Raw genomic sequence first — 17,212 nt, 5'->3', positions numbered from 1 at the left:
TTTTGGATATGTATATATACTATGCTATTCTTTTAGAGAGCATGAAGAATGTCTATGCCATGTCGATAATCTGTATATGTTGTTAGTGATGCATTCTCAAGTCTATCTTACTTATTTAATTGCATCTCTTTTATTTATTTGATGTAATTATATAAGTAACATCATGAACATTTTGAGATAGTATGATTATGAGATAGCCTAGGCCATAGATGGCTAGACAATATGTTTTATCTATGTTGTGGTATGCCTAGATTATATTGAACTATCAATCAGGTTGAAATTATCATGGTGGAAATTATCCTTAGTGGTCCAAAATACAGACGAAATGCTGTCCGTTTTATTTTGGCCTGGAAGGAAAAAAATTTGCAATACATAAGGAAAAAGAGAAAAAAAAAAGTTATTCAGTTAGTTTCCACATTAATTAAGTTACGCATGCTGCGCTTACTATCATATGAATGTTAATAAACCGGCTGCAGATGGAGCATTACATTCCCCCTCTTCCTCTATAGGCAGAGATTGTCAAGTAGTACTCTTTTCAACACTTGGGTAGGTCATTTGGAGGTGGTAGTAGAGATTCATTTGGTCCTTTACCATTGTCCACCACAAATGCCATCTTCAGTCCCCATGTTGTATGAGTTTCCAAATGGCAATGCATAAACCACACCCCTAACAAAACACAATACCATTTATCATATTAGAAAAAATTGTGACATGCAAATCCTTTTTAATTTTCTATAAATTTTGTAACCTAAGATTTTCAAACAAAATTGAATTCATAACTTCACCTGGATTATCAGCCCTGAATCTGATAGCAGTCCATCCACTAGATGGGACACCAACAGTGTTTCTCTCCATAGGATCCACAAGGTTAAACTTTTTGGTGTCTCTTTTAGGGTTAAAGTTCCCTAGTCCCTTACCAACAACAAAGAAATTGTGTCCATGGAGATGAATAGGATGGTTGTCAGGTGTTATCATTCCAGTATCTTGCAAGACTATTTGAACTGTAGAGTTGTAAGGAAGTCTATAGACCCTTGTCCCAATTGTGGTCCTGAAATTTGTTGGCTGTTTCCCTGTGAAGTCATAGACTATTGGAGGTTTTCCAGGAAAATCATCAGAGAAAACTCCACTTATGTTGAAGAAATGTGCTTGAAGAAGAGAAACTTTAGGCAATACAAAGGTAACATTGTTGATAGCTGCAACCACCCTACTACCATTCACACAAGTAGGACAAGGGTTGACACCAAGACTGACAGTGAAGAACAAGGAATGGTCAACCTTTGTTGGGACTCTAGCAGGGTACTTTTTAGAGTTCAGACTTCTGAGGGAGTCTGTGAAATTGGTAGCAACTGGAGTAGCATTTTTGGGAGGAAGAGAAGTGAGGGTGGTGATAGTTGAACCAAGGGAGCCTAAATAGTGTAATGTGGCAGTGGCAGTCACATTGTCCACTACAATTGGAGAATCCATGAAAGGAGAGACTGCTACTAAGTATTTACCAATTGCACGGTTGGCTTTTAGAAGAACATTTGTTGTCTGGCCAGGTGCTATAACTATGGTGCTAGTTTTGAAAGGTTTTGTGTAGGAAGCATCAACTTCAACAATAGTGACATCATGGCCAGCAATCTTAAAGAAGAGCTCTTCATTCAGTGCAGCGTTGATTATTCTTAGCAAGTAGGTGTTTCCAAGTACAACTTGGAATTTGAATCCTTCTGCACACAGAAAGGTAGTTCAAAATTTTATTCAACTTCATCTCATTTTAAACAAAAGCAACTTTTTTTTCCTTCCCATCTTGGGCTTCATTTAGGACGGAAAACTTGTAATTACAAACAAGTTTAGGTTGAGTCATGGGCTTCGTTTTATTATATTAAATTTTAGATGGGCAAGGTTCATGGTTTCACCTGATGAAGTACAACGTTGAACAGGCCCGGGATGACCATTGATTGTGTGGGCATCAGAGACATTTGGGGCCAACCCAAAATTCAAAGCTTCATTTATTACAGCCTCAGTATCTGATTTCCACCATTCACCTGAACGAAATTGAAAACTTGATTTAAGTGAGGTTTATAGTCTATGATCCTTATCCTATTTCAATATATATTCTAGTTTCAAAAGAAAACAATTTACTATGATTTCTTTTCTCTAATTAATGACTAAACATCTATATAAGTGAAACATTTATTATAATATACAATATGAAGATAAAGGTAGAAGAACCGACTCAATATGATAACTTGTTCCATGTGGGGCATGGGAAAAGGGTAAGGAACTCCAAGCTTGGGCATAATGACTAAGGCACCATGTACAGTTGCTCTAAGCCAGAGGATGTGTGCATGCCACCAAAGTGTCCCTCTCTGTCCAGTGAGGGTGAAGTTGTGTACATAGACTTGACCAGGTTGTATTGGGCATTGGGTTATATATGCTGGCCCATCGGCCCAACCCGTCCGCAATTGTTTAATCCCATGCCTGTTCAATTTTATTTCATCATTAAATAAAAAGATACTAATAAGAAAAAGGCCAAAAGTTTAATTAATAGCATAATAATTCTAGCACACCCACCAGTGGATGGTAACATTGTATTTGACATGGTTAACCACTTTTACTAGAAGCGTGTCATCTTCCCTAGCATAGATGGTGGGGCCTGGAAACTTCCCATTTACGGTTACTATGGGCTTGGTTGAACACAATCTTGTGGCGTTCTTCATTACCACCTGCACATAACATTAGCCAATTAATAGCTACCACACAAGAATAACGAGTCAGTGTGCAACATTCTTGACCAACAACAAGAACAATAATAAAGTGTACATCTACCAAACTTGAGTGCCTTGCGTTGCTCAACAATACCACTAGCACTTTGCTGTTTGATAAAGGCATATGCAGGGCCATATATTTTTAATATGTAGCAGCCTCTGCCTATTTGAAAAAATTTGAAGATTGTTTTACAACTCGAAGGTAAGTTATATATGTGTCTTTTGCAACCATAAAATCTCTGATTTAAACTACGGTTTTACCATGAAATTTGCAGAAAGCAGTTTGGTACATTTTTCTAAGCATGCATGCAGGTAGAATTGAATTGAGAGAACTTAAGCATGCATGCTTTTTTCTAAGCAAACAGTTACATCATTTATTGATCATACGCTGTTTGATACATCTTTTTCTTCATCTTTTAATATCAGTGATTTTAACAAACTTATTCTATAATGCATAGCATGACATGATAATTAAACTGCGAACGTATTACACCTACGTTGAACTTGTAGTGGCGAACCATGGCTTCCACTGATAGAGGGAGCAAGCAAGCCGCTAGTAGTAGCATGATTCGAATCCATGCCATGAACGCCCCCAGACAACACAGAAGCTAGTTTTTTCTTTGTTAGCTAGCTAGCTACTTCTTAGAATGCACAATGAAAACTGATCAGGTACAACCTTATAAAGAGGTACTATGTTGTCATGTTTTAATCAGTTAGTTGGAGAAATACTTGACATTTGAAGTACAACAAAATAAATAAAATTTAGTTGTTATATATCCTAACAACCCTGTCACAGGATAGGAATATCACAAGAGCGGGGTCGAGATTTAATTTTAGATAAAGGCCAAAAAAATTTTACATATCAAAATATTTATCATAATTACACATATCTATTAGAATTTTTTTTACATATTGTTAAGAACTTTGGGATACACCACCCCAAAAGCTAGCTCAAAGAGTGGGAGTGCCCAAGACCTTATAAAGGTCATATTAGTTGCCCATCTAATCAATGTGGGACTATATATCTCTAGGCTAACCTTTTAATTTATTTAATAATATAATATAATATAATATATTTATCATATATTATTAACTTAAAGACATATTCTGAGATCATGATTTGTAATACTAATTTTCAAAGTAATAGGATTGATGTCATTTTAAAAATAAGAAATATTTATTTAAAATTTAAAATATAATATAAAATTAAATTAGTAAAGAAAGTGCAAATTATATGTATATATACATATATGAAATTTTCATGTGATTTTTATGAACATTTTCATGTGATCTTTATAAATAAGAAATTTTATCTTTAGATTGCAACTAATTGGTTTTTTAATTTTTTATAATAGGTCAGGCCAGATACATAAATCAAGCCTTTAATAAGATAATATGTCAGTATAGGCTCTAAATATTTTACATAAACTTAGGCTACTAAAGTCAAAGTCTGGCCTAACCTGGCCTCATTTACACTCCTAGCCATGACCTGTGAAGAACATAAATGTAGAGGGAAGAACAAACTTCACAACTAAAAAGAAACATGGAACAATCAACAACAAATGTCTAAAATTATTTAAATGACATTAGATCCACAAAAATTATTTAATCAGTGTTTAAATATTTTAAAAATTTAAGAATACAAAAAAAATAAGAGTAAATATCCTTTTGGGTTCTTGACAAAAAACACGGTCTCCATTTTAGTTCCTTTCAAAAAAAAAAAAATACTCTAAAGGTCCCTAAGAAATTCAAAGATTGACTCATTTAATTGAAATCGTGGTCCTTCACAAATTCATAAAAGACCAACATTAGTCCCTCAAAAAGACTAAAATGGGTCCATTTTGAATATTTTAGGAACCTCGAGACTAATTTTTTTTTTGTAAAGGACTAAAGTGGGGACCATGTTTTTTGTTACTGACCTAAAAGAGTATTTACTCAACAAATAAAGAAGTTGTTAATGGGTTTGTACAAGAATTTTCATACTCCATATATGTACATATATCTTCATTGATTTTTTTTTTCTTTAACAGTTTTCATTGATTAATCGCTAAAATTTTTATTCCTGTTGTGAAATCAAATACAAATAACACCAAGAAACAATTCAATTCCATTACCAATAGCAACTGTAACTCAACATTAAAATATATGTTTTTTTTAAAAGTAAACGTGAAACAACACTCTATTTTTTCAAAAGAAATAAAATCAATAAATACAACCACACAAAAAAAATTGTAAATAAAAAAAAGGGCACGGATTTCACTCATGTTTGAAACACCCAATAAACAATTATAGTCAGAAAAGACAAAGAATTTTTCTTTTACAAGGTTCAAAAATGTAAATCGATTTTTTCCTCAACGGATAATACCAATACATATTCCAAGAATATGTATCCGTTAAATCTTAAGAAATGAACGAAACATCGTATCTTGTCGCAGAATGACTGGGTTCCGGGTGGTGAGTGCGAATAAGAAAAAAAAGTTAGAAAAAAATCTTAATTGAAAAAAGATGAAAGAAGAAGAAGAAGAAATTAAGAAGAAAGCAATATATTATCACACGCAAAGCAGCTCCAAATCTTCGTCTAATACCATTGTTACAATTTTATCTAGGGCCAACTTACAATTTTAGTTAGGACCCAATTATAATTACTTATATAATTATATATAATAAATAAAATTTGTTGAAATGTAACTACGGCTCGGGCCCTACTTAAATAAAACATGGCTACGTCATTGATCACAAGCAAGATTGCTACACACTTTTAAACCTATTTTATTATTTTTACCAATATTGTGCACACACACGTGGCTATATGACTATATGACTATTGCTTGTGCGGTGAAGTATTGACTCTATGCTAATAGGATATCTCTCTTACAAATATCTCTGAGCACATGCTTAGCCGATAAAATTCACGGTCTAGGACCAAACAGTCGTCTAAACCAAAAGACAAAAAGAAGATGGCCAGAAAGTTCTCTTATTTTTCTTGTGTATCACATAAAGTAGTTATCCATCAACCAAGACACTTTTTGAAGCTAAGATAGTTGAGTTTCTTTTATTTTTCTTTCTACTACACAAGGTGGTCACAGTAGATACTGGGTTTGGTCTAACCATATCAGGTAAAGTACAACGATTCCCAGCTAACATACCAATTGGTGAAATGGATATACAGTTCTCTACCTGATTTTTAAGTCAAGGAGATGACATATACGCCGCAACAAATTAAGAAACTGTTAAAGCATGAAACATATGTCACTTTTAGTTTGTCATTAGAGTTTTTGGTAATTGGTTGTTAGAAACTGTAGCTTCTAATTTCTCGTAAAGTGGTTTCACCTTTTAAAAATGAAACATTGACGTGTGTCATTGAAAAATCAGTTGTAAGTTTAAGCATTAATCAAGAAAGTAAAACAAGAAAAACAATTAAGAAAAAAAATAAAATGAGGCTTCTAACATATTCTGAGATTCTAGTCCAGATTATTAATTGGTTATAGACCTTGACATCATTCCAAGAGATCAGCTATCATTCTAAGAGATTAATAATTTTTTTGTTTTAAATATCTTAGACTAAACTTTGATGTTAAAAATGAATTCTTCTTAAGAATATTAATTTAAGTTGAAATAATGACTCTTCGCATATTTTGGATCAACTGAGTACTGTGGATGGGTTTGCCAGATTAAGGAGGGCACGCATGAGGAAAATAATCAATGGAGATGGTGGGTGACATGTGACACATTTACTTGGGATGTTAATGTTAGCCCAACAAAAAATTGATTGGTGAACAATGGTTTTCAGGAATTGATGGCAGTGGGATATGATTATTGGATCAAAAGAAGAGTTGGTAGCAGTTCATCTCATTAAACTACTGATGTTCATGCTGACCACTGTTCCATTGATGATTTGTTAATTAAACGTGTGCACATTTTTCTAACCCCTCCCGCCATTCTAACTTTCTACTCTTCTCTCTTTTTCTCCTAATTCCCCAAAGAAATTAATATGCTACTGTATTTTGTCACAGTTTATACTAATCTTAATATGAAATTTAATAATTAAATATAAATAATCAATATTTAAGTACTGTAAGAACCCCTATAATTTTATACAATTAAATGGGTATGACTTGTACATTGGGGGGTAACTTGGAAACAAATATAAATAAAAATTATACTACTTTAGATGTATTTTATAAACACAAATTAATAGATAGTCAGGTACACAAAAATAAGGCTTTCATAAAAAAATAAAAATTATAATGTAAATTATGATATAATGTTTCATGCATATGTACCTAAGCATGGATATTTTTCTTTGTTCTTCTTAATTATAATGCGTGTTTACACAAAACTCGTGGCATTTTTGTGATGTCACGATGTAATGTTTTTCACGCAATAATTTTTTTTATACTCGTAGGAATGTTTGGTAGAGAACAAAATTTTTATCAGAAAAATAAAATTACTAGGAAAATAGTAGAAAAATGATTTTTTTGGAAAAGTTAAAAAAAAAATTATTTAGTAAGTTAAAATATTATCGAATTTTTTTTGATGTAAAACTGCTATAAGTTTGAATTTTATGGGAAAATCAAAATATCACAATCAAGGTGGTATTTTCAATTGGACATTTTTTTTTATTTTTACACTACAAAAACTTTTCCATCAAATTTTTTTTGGAGGCAAATATTTCCTATTCTATATCAAACATGATCATTTATAAATCTCATCTACCATTTTTCTAACATTCTCAAAAAAAATTCACCCCCGTAATGTATTGATATGGTGCCTAGTTAGCATGCTCAACAATATTTCAAATTCCGACTTTATATTTATTCAGCGTTCAAAACCGCTTTCCAAACCAACCATTATTGTTAAATCGAAAGTCTTGAATTTAAATTTTACAATGGAGAAAATAGTATTGGAAAAGTATAGGTTTGACCGTGCTCAAAACATATTAAATCCGTTGAAAAATAAAAACATTTCCCAAACATTCTTTTTCACATTTAAAATAGGGAAGGTTATTAGAAGCTATTTTCATTTATAACCTCTTACAATTATATCTTAATCATTAATTTTCGTTATAACGGTTAAGATTTTTGCAAATCAAATTTATTAATTAATTATTAATTCACAATAAATGATAACCGTTGATTGACGGAAATCAACGGTTAAAATACGATTATAAAAAATTGTAAACGAAAATAAATTGTAAATATAACCTTTCCCTTTAAAATATGCCTTAGTTTATTTTAATTTCGAAAAATGATCAAATTGGCTCAAATGCGTTATTATATATAAATTTTACTTCTCGATTACCTTTCTAACTGATTTGACATTAAAAAAATTATTAGGAATTCTTTTAATTCAATAACCACATTTATCCTTTTTTATGGTAAATTAGATCCAACGAGTATTCTCACAAACAGAAAAGAGTCTCGCATAAATATAAAATTAATCCTAAGTCAAGTGACAAAAGCTTTTTTCCACGATTCAAACACATTCTTCTGAAAATTATATTTATATTGTCACTTGAGTCAACTTTATGATTAATTAAGAGAATTATTTGACTCATCTTGATTTATTCTGTTAAATTAATTAATTAATTATTAATTTTTCAATTTCACTTTACTCTATTTAATTAGTTTTTATTTAAAAAACTTGCTTTTAAAAGTTTTAAAAGTGAGTTAGAAATATATAAAAATGAAATAAAATAAAGCTGTATATAGTTCACATGGAGGCCGACTAGAGGTGAGGTTCTTTTACCAGGCACATGGAAATATTTAATATGATTCAAACCATCTATAATTCAGTGGTCAAAGTCAATTAAAATTGAATATTTTTTGACTTACTAGTATGAAGAAGAGAAAAAATTTGTTTTTTTCTCGAAGTGATAACTCCTCAATGGAAAGAGTAGTTGTGCCGGGACTATTACAAACGCTCTCCATGCCCACAGAGTTAATACTAAACTTTACAAAAAAATTAATAAAGGAAAAAATAGGTGTTGGTTCTCACATTATAGTAAGTTAGATTTGGATTCTCAAATGAGAAATTTTTATATGAGAAGGGAATATGCAAACAAATAGATACAAATGTAATAAATAGAGTTTTATTAATTTTGTCTTTATTATATTTTAATTTTCTCACATAACCTCATTATCATATATATATATATATACATATATAAAATATGTTTGTCATGTATAAGACAATTTTACCTTATGCTCATATAAAAAGTAGGTAAAATTTATTTCTTTTTTCTTTTTTCTCTTCTTTTTATTGGGTCCACTTATTTTTGTGTGTGTTGGATTAGAATCTGAAACATATTTCTTATAAAAGAATCCAAATCCTAAAAAGTGTTGTTTTATAAAATAATATTCATGTCCATATTTTCTTGTTATTTGAAGGAGCATTATGATATTAGCTCTTTTATTTCTTTGAGTAAATGTATTGTGGAGGAAGAGTGAGTATATTTCAAATGTTCGCCTCAAATGAGTAATAATTAATTTACTTATATGTAACGAACTCCACATATTAGTTTTTTTTTTTGGATTTTTAAAGAAAGTCTTCAAGTTAGTTTGACAATAATTAGGCATTTCAAAGCTATTTTGTAGAAACAAGTGATATAAGTAAATAATATGTTTCACCGGTATTTCACAAACAAATGTGCGAATAACCTATATTTTAAAATGAAGTTTTTTTTCTTCAAGACGTATAATATTACTAAAACAATTTTAAAAAGATTATCAGATGATTAGAAAGTTCATCAAATATCTGGGGATTCTCAGAACAAGTGGTATATTTTCAATGATGCACGAGTATTAATTTTTTAATTAAAAATAGAAAAAAGTGATTAGTTGGTTAAGTAGAGTTACATAGAAGGGGGAAAAAAATAAAAAGAAAGAAAGATAAAACTAACATAGGATACCCTTGTTGTAACATGTAATGTATCCATCAGTTAAAATTAATGTAACATGGCAATCTCAAATGAAAGAGTGAAATTCTTTACCCATGATCAAAGACAAGAAATAATATGTAGTATAATTGTTACCGCTTAAGATTTATCATGGATTACAAAGGTGTAATAGCCCATCTCGGAGAAAATTAAATAGAGGCAATCTAAACAAAGGAGAGTCTATCTTGTGATTGTGACCATTTAAGCTGCACAAGTTGGTGCTTTTCTTTGAATTTTGGGCTTGACATTCGCACATTTAGCAGTTGCAATAGTTCCATTGAAACTCAAATCTATGTCAATGAGCTCCACAGTTTCACATGGCACACCACTGCTACAAACCAGAGCAACTCCTTCTTTAGTTGCAGAAGTTCCTCTAATGTTTTTGAAGGTGACTTTGCTTATCTTGACTTTTGATGGACTCTATACAGTTGAAAACAAAAACCAAAAAAGAATTTAGAGACAAATTAATAATATTTTCTAATGTTGGTTCATCAAGGTGATTAAGTCACACACACATATATAGATATAGATATATTAGTGACTTTTAGTGAGATACCTGTTTTTTGCACTGATTCCATGGGCAGTACTCTTGGTCTATAATTATAGGGTTTCTGACATTAACCATTATGATATCTTCAAAATGAAAATTTGACGCAATAGAAGTTATTGGGGTGCCAGGCCAAGTCTTGATCCTAACACCATTGTCTGTGTTTTTTAGTGTGCAATTTCTGACTGTAAAATCCTCTACTGGCTCTTCATTTGGATATTTTCCTAGGCTTCCAACACTAATACCATGTCCAGGTCCACATGTCACATTTAAGACAGTGACTTGTCTGCTACCATCACCCAGAGAGATGCAATCATCGCCAGTGCCAATCTTAGAGTTAATAATGTTTACTTGAGTTGATCTTCCAATGTGAATTCCATCCGTATTAGGACTAGTTGCTGGTGCTTTGATGCTGAAGTTGTTAAATGTAACATTTTTGCATCCCAAAACATTTACATGAAAATTTTTGCTGTCCTTTGAAGTTATGTCCTTGATAACTGAATTTTTTATGAAACTAAAACCAAAATTCTGTGGGGAAAAAAAACACAATTTGTTAGGATATTAGATGAAAATTCTTAAGTATACTATAGCTGCAAGTAATATATATATATATATTGAGAGATGAGTACTTTATTTACCATGGGAAGCATCTTGCAATTCTTGTTTTTTCCACAATCATTTTGATTCCAAGCCATTTTTTTACCTCGGCCATTAAAAGTTCCCCCACCGGATAAGGTTAAAAAATCAATATATTCAAATCTAACCCATTGATCATTTCCATTGAGGTGGTTTGGGTTTATTGGTGCTAGAATTGTCCCTTGAACCAGAACATTAATAGGAGCCTTGCAAGGTCCTCTAAGAGTTATTTGTTTCAACTTGTATGTGCCCCTAGGAACCGCAACTTTGCTTGGAGTTGTTGATGCACATGCGTCTTTCCAAGCATGTTTCAAAGCCTTAAGAACAAACCAAATGGAAAATTATAAAAAGCATGACAAAAATGCATGACAAAATATCCATCATATAACTCTTTTGAGCACATAAAAAAACAGTGTTTTCAGTTATTAAAACTTAATATGATATTACCTCGGTTATATCTCCATGGGGTACTGCACCATAATTATTAACATGGAAGACGCCAGAATGTGCTGCTGTGACATAGGAAGCTAGCAAAAGAAACAAAGCTAATGTGGTCACACTTACTTTAACATCCATTTTTATCTTCCCTTGTTCACTATGCCTTAAACGAATGTGATGGAACGCTAATTGATAGAAATTATTTATACTGTAGTGGCAAAATTTGAAGGCCACTTAAAGAACAAACAAACTTTGGTCTAATAATAAAATTGGTTGTAACAAGTATCTTTTTGGTGGGTTACTTTGGGACAACACACTAACGAATTAAAACAATGGTACCTTGAATCAAGTCATTGTCACAATTATAAATATATGTAATTAATCTGGAAAAAACTGAAAGACACTGTTTGGTTGAGCTTCTGTACTATTATTAAGTTTTCGTCTCTTTACTAAAAACGTGAATTGTCGACAAAATACATAAGTCAGACTATAGAAATTTTTATAAATTCAATTTATACTCTTCCTCCTCCTTAACTTTAGAGTGCAAAATATTATTTGAAACAAAAAGATGGTAAAATTTCAAAATATTGGAATAATAAAATCAAATTCTTCATTAAAACAAAAGACAAGTATTCTCTTATTTTATTAAAATCGGCATTTGTTATTCTTGTTCTTTATTGAATAAACTAATTTCCATAGTTAGACAAAAACAAAGGCAAAATCATTTCTCATATTGGGAAAAAAAATTTACAGCAACCAATTACAATGGTAAGACATAGTTGTAATTTTAAAAGTTGTTTTTTTCTCTCTTTTGTCATAAAACTGTTGACTGACGTGGCAGAAAAAGAATAAATTAAAAAAAGTTTTATTTCTCTTATTTTACATAAAAAAAATTGTGTCATACTCTCACTTTCATTTCCGTATTCTTTTTTTTTTTAATAAAGTGGGTGGATCCACCATTTATTTTATGTATAGGAGATAAAATTTTTCTTATGTGACATAAAAAAAATTAAACCCTTAAATAAAATATTGAAATTTTAACCCATGTTTTAAGCTTAGTGTTGGAGACAGGGAGCAGGTCGGTTGGGCCTTGTCGCTTTTATTTGTTTTCTTCTTTTAACTTCTGCCATTATTCATATAAATATAGGGGTTTGCATTTGTCATTTGACATGACACAACAAAGTTTCCTACACATACAATATTTTCTGGAGCCCACTCTTTTTGAAGAAAAAAAAAACTACGGCACGCAAAACGAATCTCTATAACATTACACAATCACTTTTTCTACAACATAACTCTTATAAAACCCATAAATATACTAATTGCTTAGGAATCCAAACAATAACACTCAAAACACCATGCAATTTTTTCTTTTAACAAATGATACTTTATTCTAACGGCTCATATTTTAAAATCCTAATCTTAAAAATTATGGTGGTTGTTAAAGATTTATTGTAATTACTGCTACTATTTCTTTCAAAAATAAGTTTGCAAATAACTTTTCCCAACAATTTTAAAGATTTATTGTAATTACTGCTACTATTTCTTTCAAAAAAATGTTTGCAAATAACTTTTCCCAACAATTAAGTTGATGTTCTCTTTTATCATATGTTAAGACGTGACAGGTCCAATAAAGAGATCCAGCCCATACAAATCCCGGCCCATACTGGGCAAAGATGATATCAATTTAATTTTTTTTTTTTGTAAATAATATCAATTTAAATTTAATAAATAAGTTTAAGTTTATCTTAATACCTTTGCACATAAAAATAAGCACTAATTCAATATTTCCTGTGGATCCATACTTTGAAAATTCATTTTTATGCGCTTCAATTCTACTGCATAATTAGTGCTTGAACTTTGTCACCACCAATAAACAAGCTAACTTAATTTCTGATACAACATAAGGTAAGGTATTTTAAAAGTTAAATTTTGATTAGCACTGTATATATTATTCAAGAAGGGGAAAGATTTTCATTTGTAGTACAAAAAATAAAATATTATTATTAGCCTTGATAGTTTACTCTCTTTGTCAAGTGCAATTTTCTTCATATGTTTCCCTCTCTTTCTCCGTGGGCAAAGATTGTTAATCAGTACTCTTTTCAACACTTGGGTAGGTCACTTGGAGGTGGTAGTAGAGATTCATTTGGTCCTTTACCATTGTCCACCACAAATGCCATCTTCAGTCCCCATGTTTTATGAGTTTCCAAATGGCAATGCATAAACCACACCCCTAACAAAACACAATACCATTTATCATATTAGGAAAAATTGTGACATGCAAATCCTTTTTAATTTTATATAAATTTTGTAACTTAAGATTTTCAAACAAAATTGAATTCATAACTTCACCTGGATTATCAGCCCTGAATCTGATAGCAGCCCATCCACCAGATGGAACACCAGCCGTGTTTCTCTCCACAGGATCCACAAGGTTAAACTTTTTGGTGTCCCATTTAGGGTTGAAGTTCCCTAGTCCCTTACCAACAACAAAGAAATTGTGTCCATGGAGATGAATAGGATGGTTGTCAGGTGCTATCATTCCAGTATCTTGCAAGACTATTTGAACTGTAGAGTTGTAAGGGAGTCTATAGACCCTTGTCCCTATTGTGGTCATGAAATTTGTTGGTTGTTTCCCTGTGAAGTCATAGACTATTGGAGGTTTTCTAGGAAAATCACTAGAGAAAACTCCACTTATGTTAAAGAAATGTGCTTGAAGGAGAGAAACTGTAGGCAACACAAAGGTAACATTGTTCATAGCTGCAATAAACCTAGTACCATTCACACAAGTAGGACAAGCGTTGAAACCAAGACTGACAGTGAAGAACAAGGAATGGTCAACCTTTGTTGGGACTCTAGCAGGGTACTTTTTAGAGTTCAGACTTCTGAGGGAGTTTGTGAAATTGGTAGCAACTGGGGTAGCATTTTCGGGAGGAAGGGAAGTGAGGGTGGTCAAAGTGGAACCAAGGGAGCCTGAATAGTGTAATATGGCAGTGGCAGTCACATTATCCACTACAATTGGAGAATCCATGAAGGGAGAGACAGCTACTAAATATTTACCAATAGCACGGTTGGCTTTTAGAAGCACATTTGTTGTCTGGCCAGGTGCTATAACTATGGTGTTAGTTTTGAAAGGTTTTGTGTAGGAAGCATCAACTTCAACAACAGTGACATCATGACCAGCAATCTTAAAGAAGAGATCTTCATTCATTGCAGCGTTGATTATTCTTAGCAAGTAGGTGTTTCCAAGTTCAACTTGGAATTTGAATCCTTCTGCACACAGAAAGGTAGTTTAAAATTTTATTCAACTTCATCTCATTTTAAGCAAAAGTAACTTTTTTTTCCATCCCATCTTGGGTTTCAACTAGGAAGGAAAACTTGTAATTGCAAACAAGTTTAGGTTGAGTCATGGGCTTGATTTTATTATATTAAATTTTAAATGGGCTAGGTTCATGGGTTTCACCTCGTGAAGTACAATGAGGAACAGGCCCGGGATGGCCGTTGATTGTGTAGGCATCAGAGATATTTGGGGCCAACCCAGAATTCAAAGCTTCATTTATCACAGCCTCAGTATCTGATTTCCACCATTCACCTGAACGAAATTGAAAACTTGATTTTAAGCGAGTGATCCTTATCCTATTTCAATATATTTTCTAGTTTCAAAAGAAAACAATTCACTATGATTTCTTTTCTCTAATTAATGACTAAACATCTATATAATTGAAACATTTATTATAATAATATAATTTGAAGAAAAAGGTAGAAGAACCGACCCAATATGATAACTTGTTCCATGTGAGGCTTGGGAAAAGGGTAAGGAACTCCAAGCTTGGGCATAATGACTAAGGCACCATATAGAGTTGCTCTAAGCCAGAGGATATGTGCATGCCACCAAAGTGTCCCTCTCTGTCCAGTGACGGTGAAGTTGTGTACATAGACCTGGCCCGGTTGTATTGGGCATTGGGTTATATATGCTGGCCCATCGGCCCAGCCCGTCCGCAACTGTCTAATCCCATGCCTGTTCAATTTTAGTTCATCGTTAAATAAAAAAGATATTGGTAAGAAAAAGGCCAAAAGTTTAATTAAGGTAATAGCATAATAATTCTAGCACACCCACCAGTGGATGGTAACATTGTATTTGACATGGTTAACCACTTTTACTATAAGCGTGTCATCTTCCCTAGCATAGATGGTGGGGCCTGGGAACTTCCCATTTACGGTTACTATGGGCTTGGTTGAACACAATCTTGTGGCGTTCTTCATTACCACCTGCACATAACATTAGCCAATTAATAGCCACCAGCCCACCACAGGAATAAGGAGTCAGTGTGACTGCAACATTCTTGACCAACAAACAAGAAGAACAATAATAAAGTGTACATCTACCAAACTTGGAGTGCCTTGCATTGCTTGACAATACCACTATAAAGGCATATGCAGGGCCATTTATTTTTAATATGTAGCAGCCTCTGCCTATTTGAAAAAATTGGAAGATTGTTTTACAACTCGAAGGTAGGGGTAATATATATGTCTTTTGCAACAATAAAATCTCTGATTTAAACTACGGTTTTACCATGAAATTTGCAATTCTCCTTTCGGTTTAAATATGAAGCCTTGGGTTACCAAAATAAATAAATAAATAAATATGAAGAATTGACTTGCCAAAAGAAAATAAAACTAAGAGAGCATCGTTCCGTTGATAGGTACCAGTGGGTAGTCAATTCAATTGAATGTATCCTAGCTAATTAACAAGAAGGTTTAAATTTAATATAGTGAGTTCAATACAAGATCATTATTACTAAAGGTCAACATGCCTAACTAACTATTACTTGTATGCTCTTGTCGAAGATAATTAAGGTGTCACCAGGACCTAAGTCAAGTAATAATAATTACATATAAAAAAAATTATAAGTGACAACAGTAATAGAGAAAGACAAGAATTACTTATACCGTTATGGAGGCCTAAGCTTTTTTTAAAGGCTTGTTTTTCAATTATATCAATAAAAACTTTTCTAGCTACGTAAGATTTAGGCTCTTTCATGTAGCAATAAATAGAGTCAAGAGTTGCATCCAAGTATATTTAAAATATTGTAGATTCTTACATCCTTCAGTATTTGATGCACTATCAGCAAGCGCGCCAAAAATAGTGAATTTAGGATATTTCAACATGAATATAAATCAGTAAACTCACGCAGAAAGCAAGTAGAATTGAATTGAGAGAACTTAAGCATGCATGCTTTCTTCTAAGCGAACAGTTTCATCTTTTATTGATCATATCAATATCATGATTCTAACAAACTTGATTCTATAATGCATTGCATGACATTATAATTAAACTGCAAATGCACCTACGTTGAACTTGTAGTGGCGAACCATGGCTTCCACTGATAGAGGAAGCAAGCAAGCTGCTAGTAGCAGCATGATTCGAATCCATGCCATGAACACTTCTGCCACCAGACAACACAGACTAGTCTTTTTCTTTGTTGGCTAGCTAGCTACTTCATAAAATGCACAATGAAAACTGATCAGGAGGACAACCTTATAAAGAGTACTTTCACTCAGTTAGTTGGAGAAATACTTGGCATTTGAAATACAATAAAGTAAATAAAATTTAGTTGTTGTTATATATCCTAACAACCCCAGAGAAAACGAAGGGATAAGATCCTTATTCTATTAATCAGCCCATTTCTTATCAACGAGGAGATTTTAAAAATCCAAATCCATAAAGATAATTCTTATAAATAAGAAACTGATATCTTGTATACACTTTTAAACCTATTTTACTATTGTTGCCAAAACTCTACATATACATCTTGACTATTCCCCTGTTACTTGTGAGGTAATTAGAGTATTGGCTCTAGGCCAAAAGGATAATAGAATATCTCTGTTATAGATATGTCACTTTTA

The 17,212-nt window shown here is 32.2% G+C and overlaps 3 protein-coding genes across 5 annotated transcripts; all 3 read right to left on the bottom strand.

Annotated features, from left to right (window-relative positions):
* Positions 1-535: 535 nt before the first annotated feature.
* On the bottom strand, positions 536-2,714 carry LOC133292725 (laccase-4-like). 2 transcript variants are annotated; one of them, XM_061491160.1, is made up of 5 exons: positions 2,554-2,714; positions 2,216-2,460; positions 1,896-2,024; positions 786-1,706; positions 536-666 (listed from the first exon to the last, which is right to left on the bottom strand). In XM_061491160.1, exons 1-5 carry the CDS (start codon positions 2,697-2,699, stop codon positions 536-538), a joined length of 1,572 nt encoding a protein of 523 aa, XP_061347144.1. In that variant the 5' UTR covers positions 2,700-2,714. The 2 variants fall into 2 exon arrangements, with proteins under 2 accessions (XP_061347144.1, XP_061347145.1); XM_061491161.1 differs by having other exon boundaries at positions 786-1,703; positions 2,554-2,705.
* A 7,171-nt stretch (positions 2,715-9,885) lies between these two features.
* LOC133292760 (polygalacturonase-like) lies at positions 9,886-11,443 on the bottom strand. Its single transcript, XM_061491215.1, has 4 exons — positions 11,315-11,443; positions 10,870-11,184; positions 10,241-10,759; positions 9,886-10,104 (listed from the first exon to the last, which is right to left on the bottom strand). The coding sequence occupies exons 1-4, from the start codon at positions 11,441-11,443 to the stop codon at positions 9,886-9,888; spliced, it is 1,182 nt and encodes a 393-aa protein (XP_061347199.1).
* A 1,926-nt stretch (positions 11,444-13,369) lies between these two features.
* LOC133292727 (laccase-4-like) lies at positions 13,370-16,744 on the bottom strand. 2 transcript variants are annotated; one of them, XM_061491163.1, is made up of 6 exons: positions 16,658-16,744; positions 15,423-15,574; positions 15,079-15,323; positions 14,769-14,897; positions 13,658-14,578; positions 13,370-13,538 (listed from the first exon to the last, which is right to left on the bottom strand). In XM_061491163.1, the coding sequence occupies exons 1-6, from the start codon at positions 16,742-16,744 to the stop codon at positions 13,408-13,410; spliced, it is 1,665 nt and encodes a 554-aa protein (XP_061347147.1). In that variant the 3' UTR covers positions 13,370-13,407. The 2 variants fall into 2 exon arrangements, with proteins under 2 accessions (XP_061347147.1, XP_061347148.1); XM_061491164.1 differs by lacking the exon at positions 16,658-16,744 and having other exon boundaries at positions 15,079-15,307; positions 15,419-15,568.
* Between the last annotated feature and the right edge of the window lie 468 nt (positions 16,745-17,212).

This window comes from Gastrolobium bilobum, unplaced genomic scaffold, assembly GCF_033153095.1.
Source record: "Gastrolobium bilobum isolate Gb01-03AN ecotype WA unplaced genomic scaffold, APGP_CSIRO_Gbil_v1 utg6105, whole genome shotgun sequence".
NCBI lineage: Eukaryota > Viridiplantae > Streptophyta > Magnoliopsida > Fabales > Fabaceae > Gastrolobium > Gastrolobium bilobum.
Note: the sequence above shows the minus strand (reverse complement) of the source record. Positions and strands in the feature narration are given on the sequence as shown.

Excerpts from the sequence above, each read along its gene's own strand:
- LOC133292725 (XM_061491160.1), bottom strand. The coding sequence starts at position 2,699 with ATGAAGAACGCCACAAGATTGTGTTCAACCAAGCCCATAGTAACCGTA. Across the intron at positions 1,707-1,895 it reads TCAACGTTGTACTTCATCAG|AAGGATTCAAATTCCAAGTT; the intron begins GTGAAACCATGA and ends TTCTGTGTGCAG. Across the intron at positions 667-785 it reads ATTCAGGGCTGATAATCCAG|GGGTGTGGTTTATGCATTGC; the intron begins GTGAAGTTATGA and ends GTGTTTTGTTAG.
- LOC133292760 (XM_061491215.1), bottom strand. The coding sequence starts at position 11,443 with ATGGATGTTAAAGTAAGTGTGACCACATTAGCTTTGTTTCTTTTGCTA. Across the intron at positions 11,185-11,314 it reads CCCATGGAGATATAACCGAG|GCTTTGAAACATGCTTGGAA; the intron begins GTAATATCATAT and ends TTTGTTCTTAAG. Across the intron at positions 10,105-10,240 it reads GGAATCAGTGCAAAAAACAG|AGTCCATCAAAAGTCAAGAT; the intron begins GTATCTCACTAA and ends TCAACTGTATAG.
- LOC133292727 (XM_061491163.1), bottom strand. The coding sequence starts at position 16,744 with ATGGCATGGATTCGAATCATGCTGCTACTAGCAGCTTGCTTGCTTCCT. Across the intron at positions 14,898-15,078 it reads GGAACAAGTTATCATATTGG|GTGAATGGTGGAAATCAGAT; the intron begins GTCGGTTCTTCT and ends AATTTCGTTCAG. Across the intron at positions 13,539-13,657 it reads ATTCAGGGCTGATAATCCAG|GGGTGTGGTTTATGCATTGC; the intron begins GTGAAGTTATGA and ends GTGTTTTGTTAG.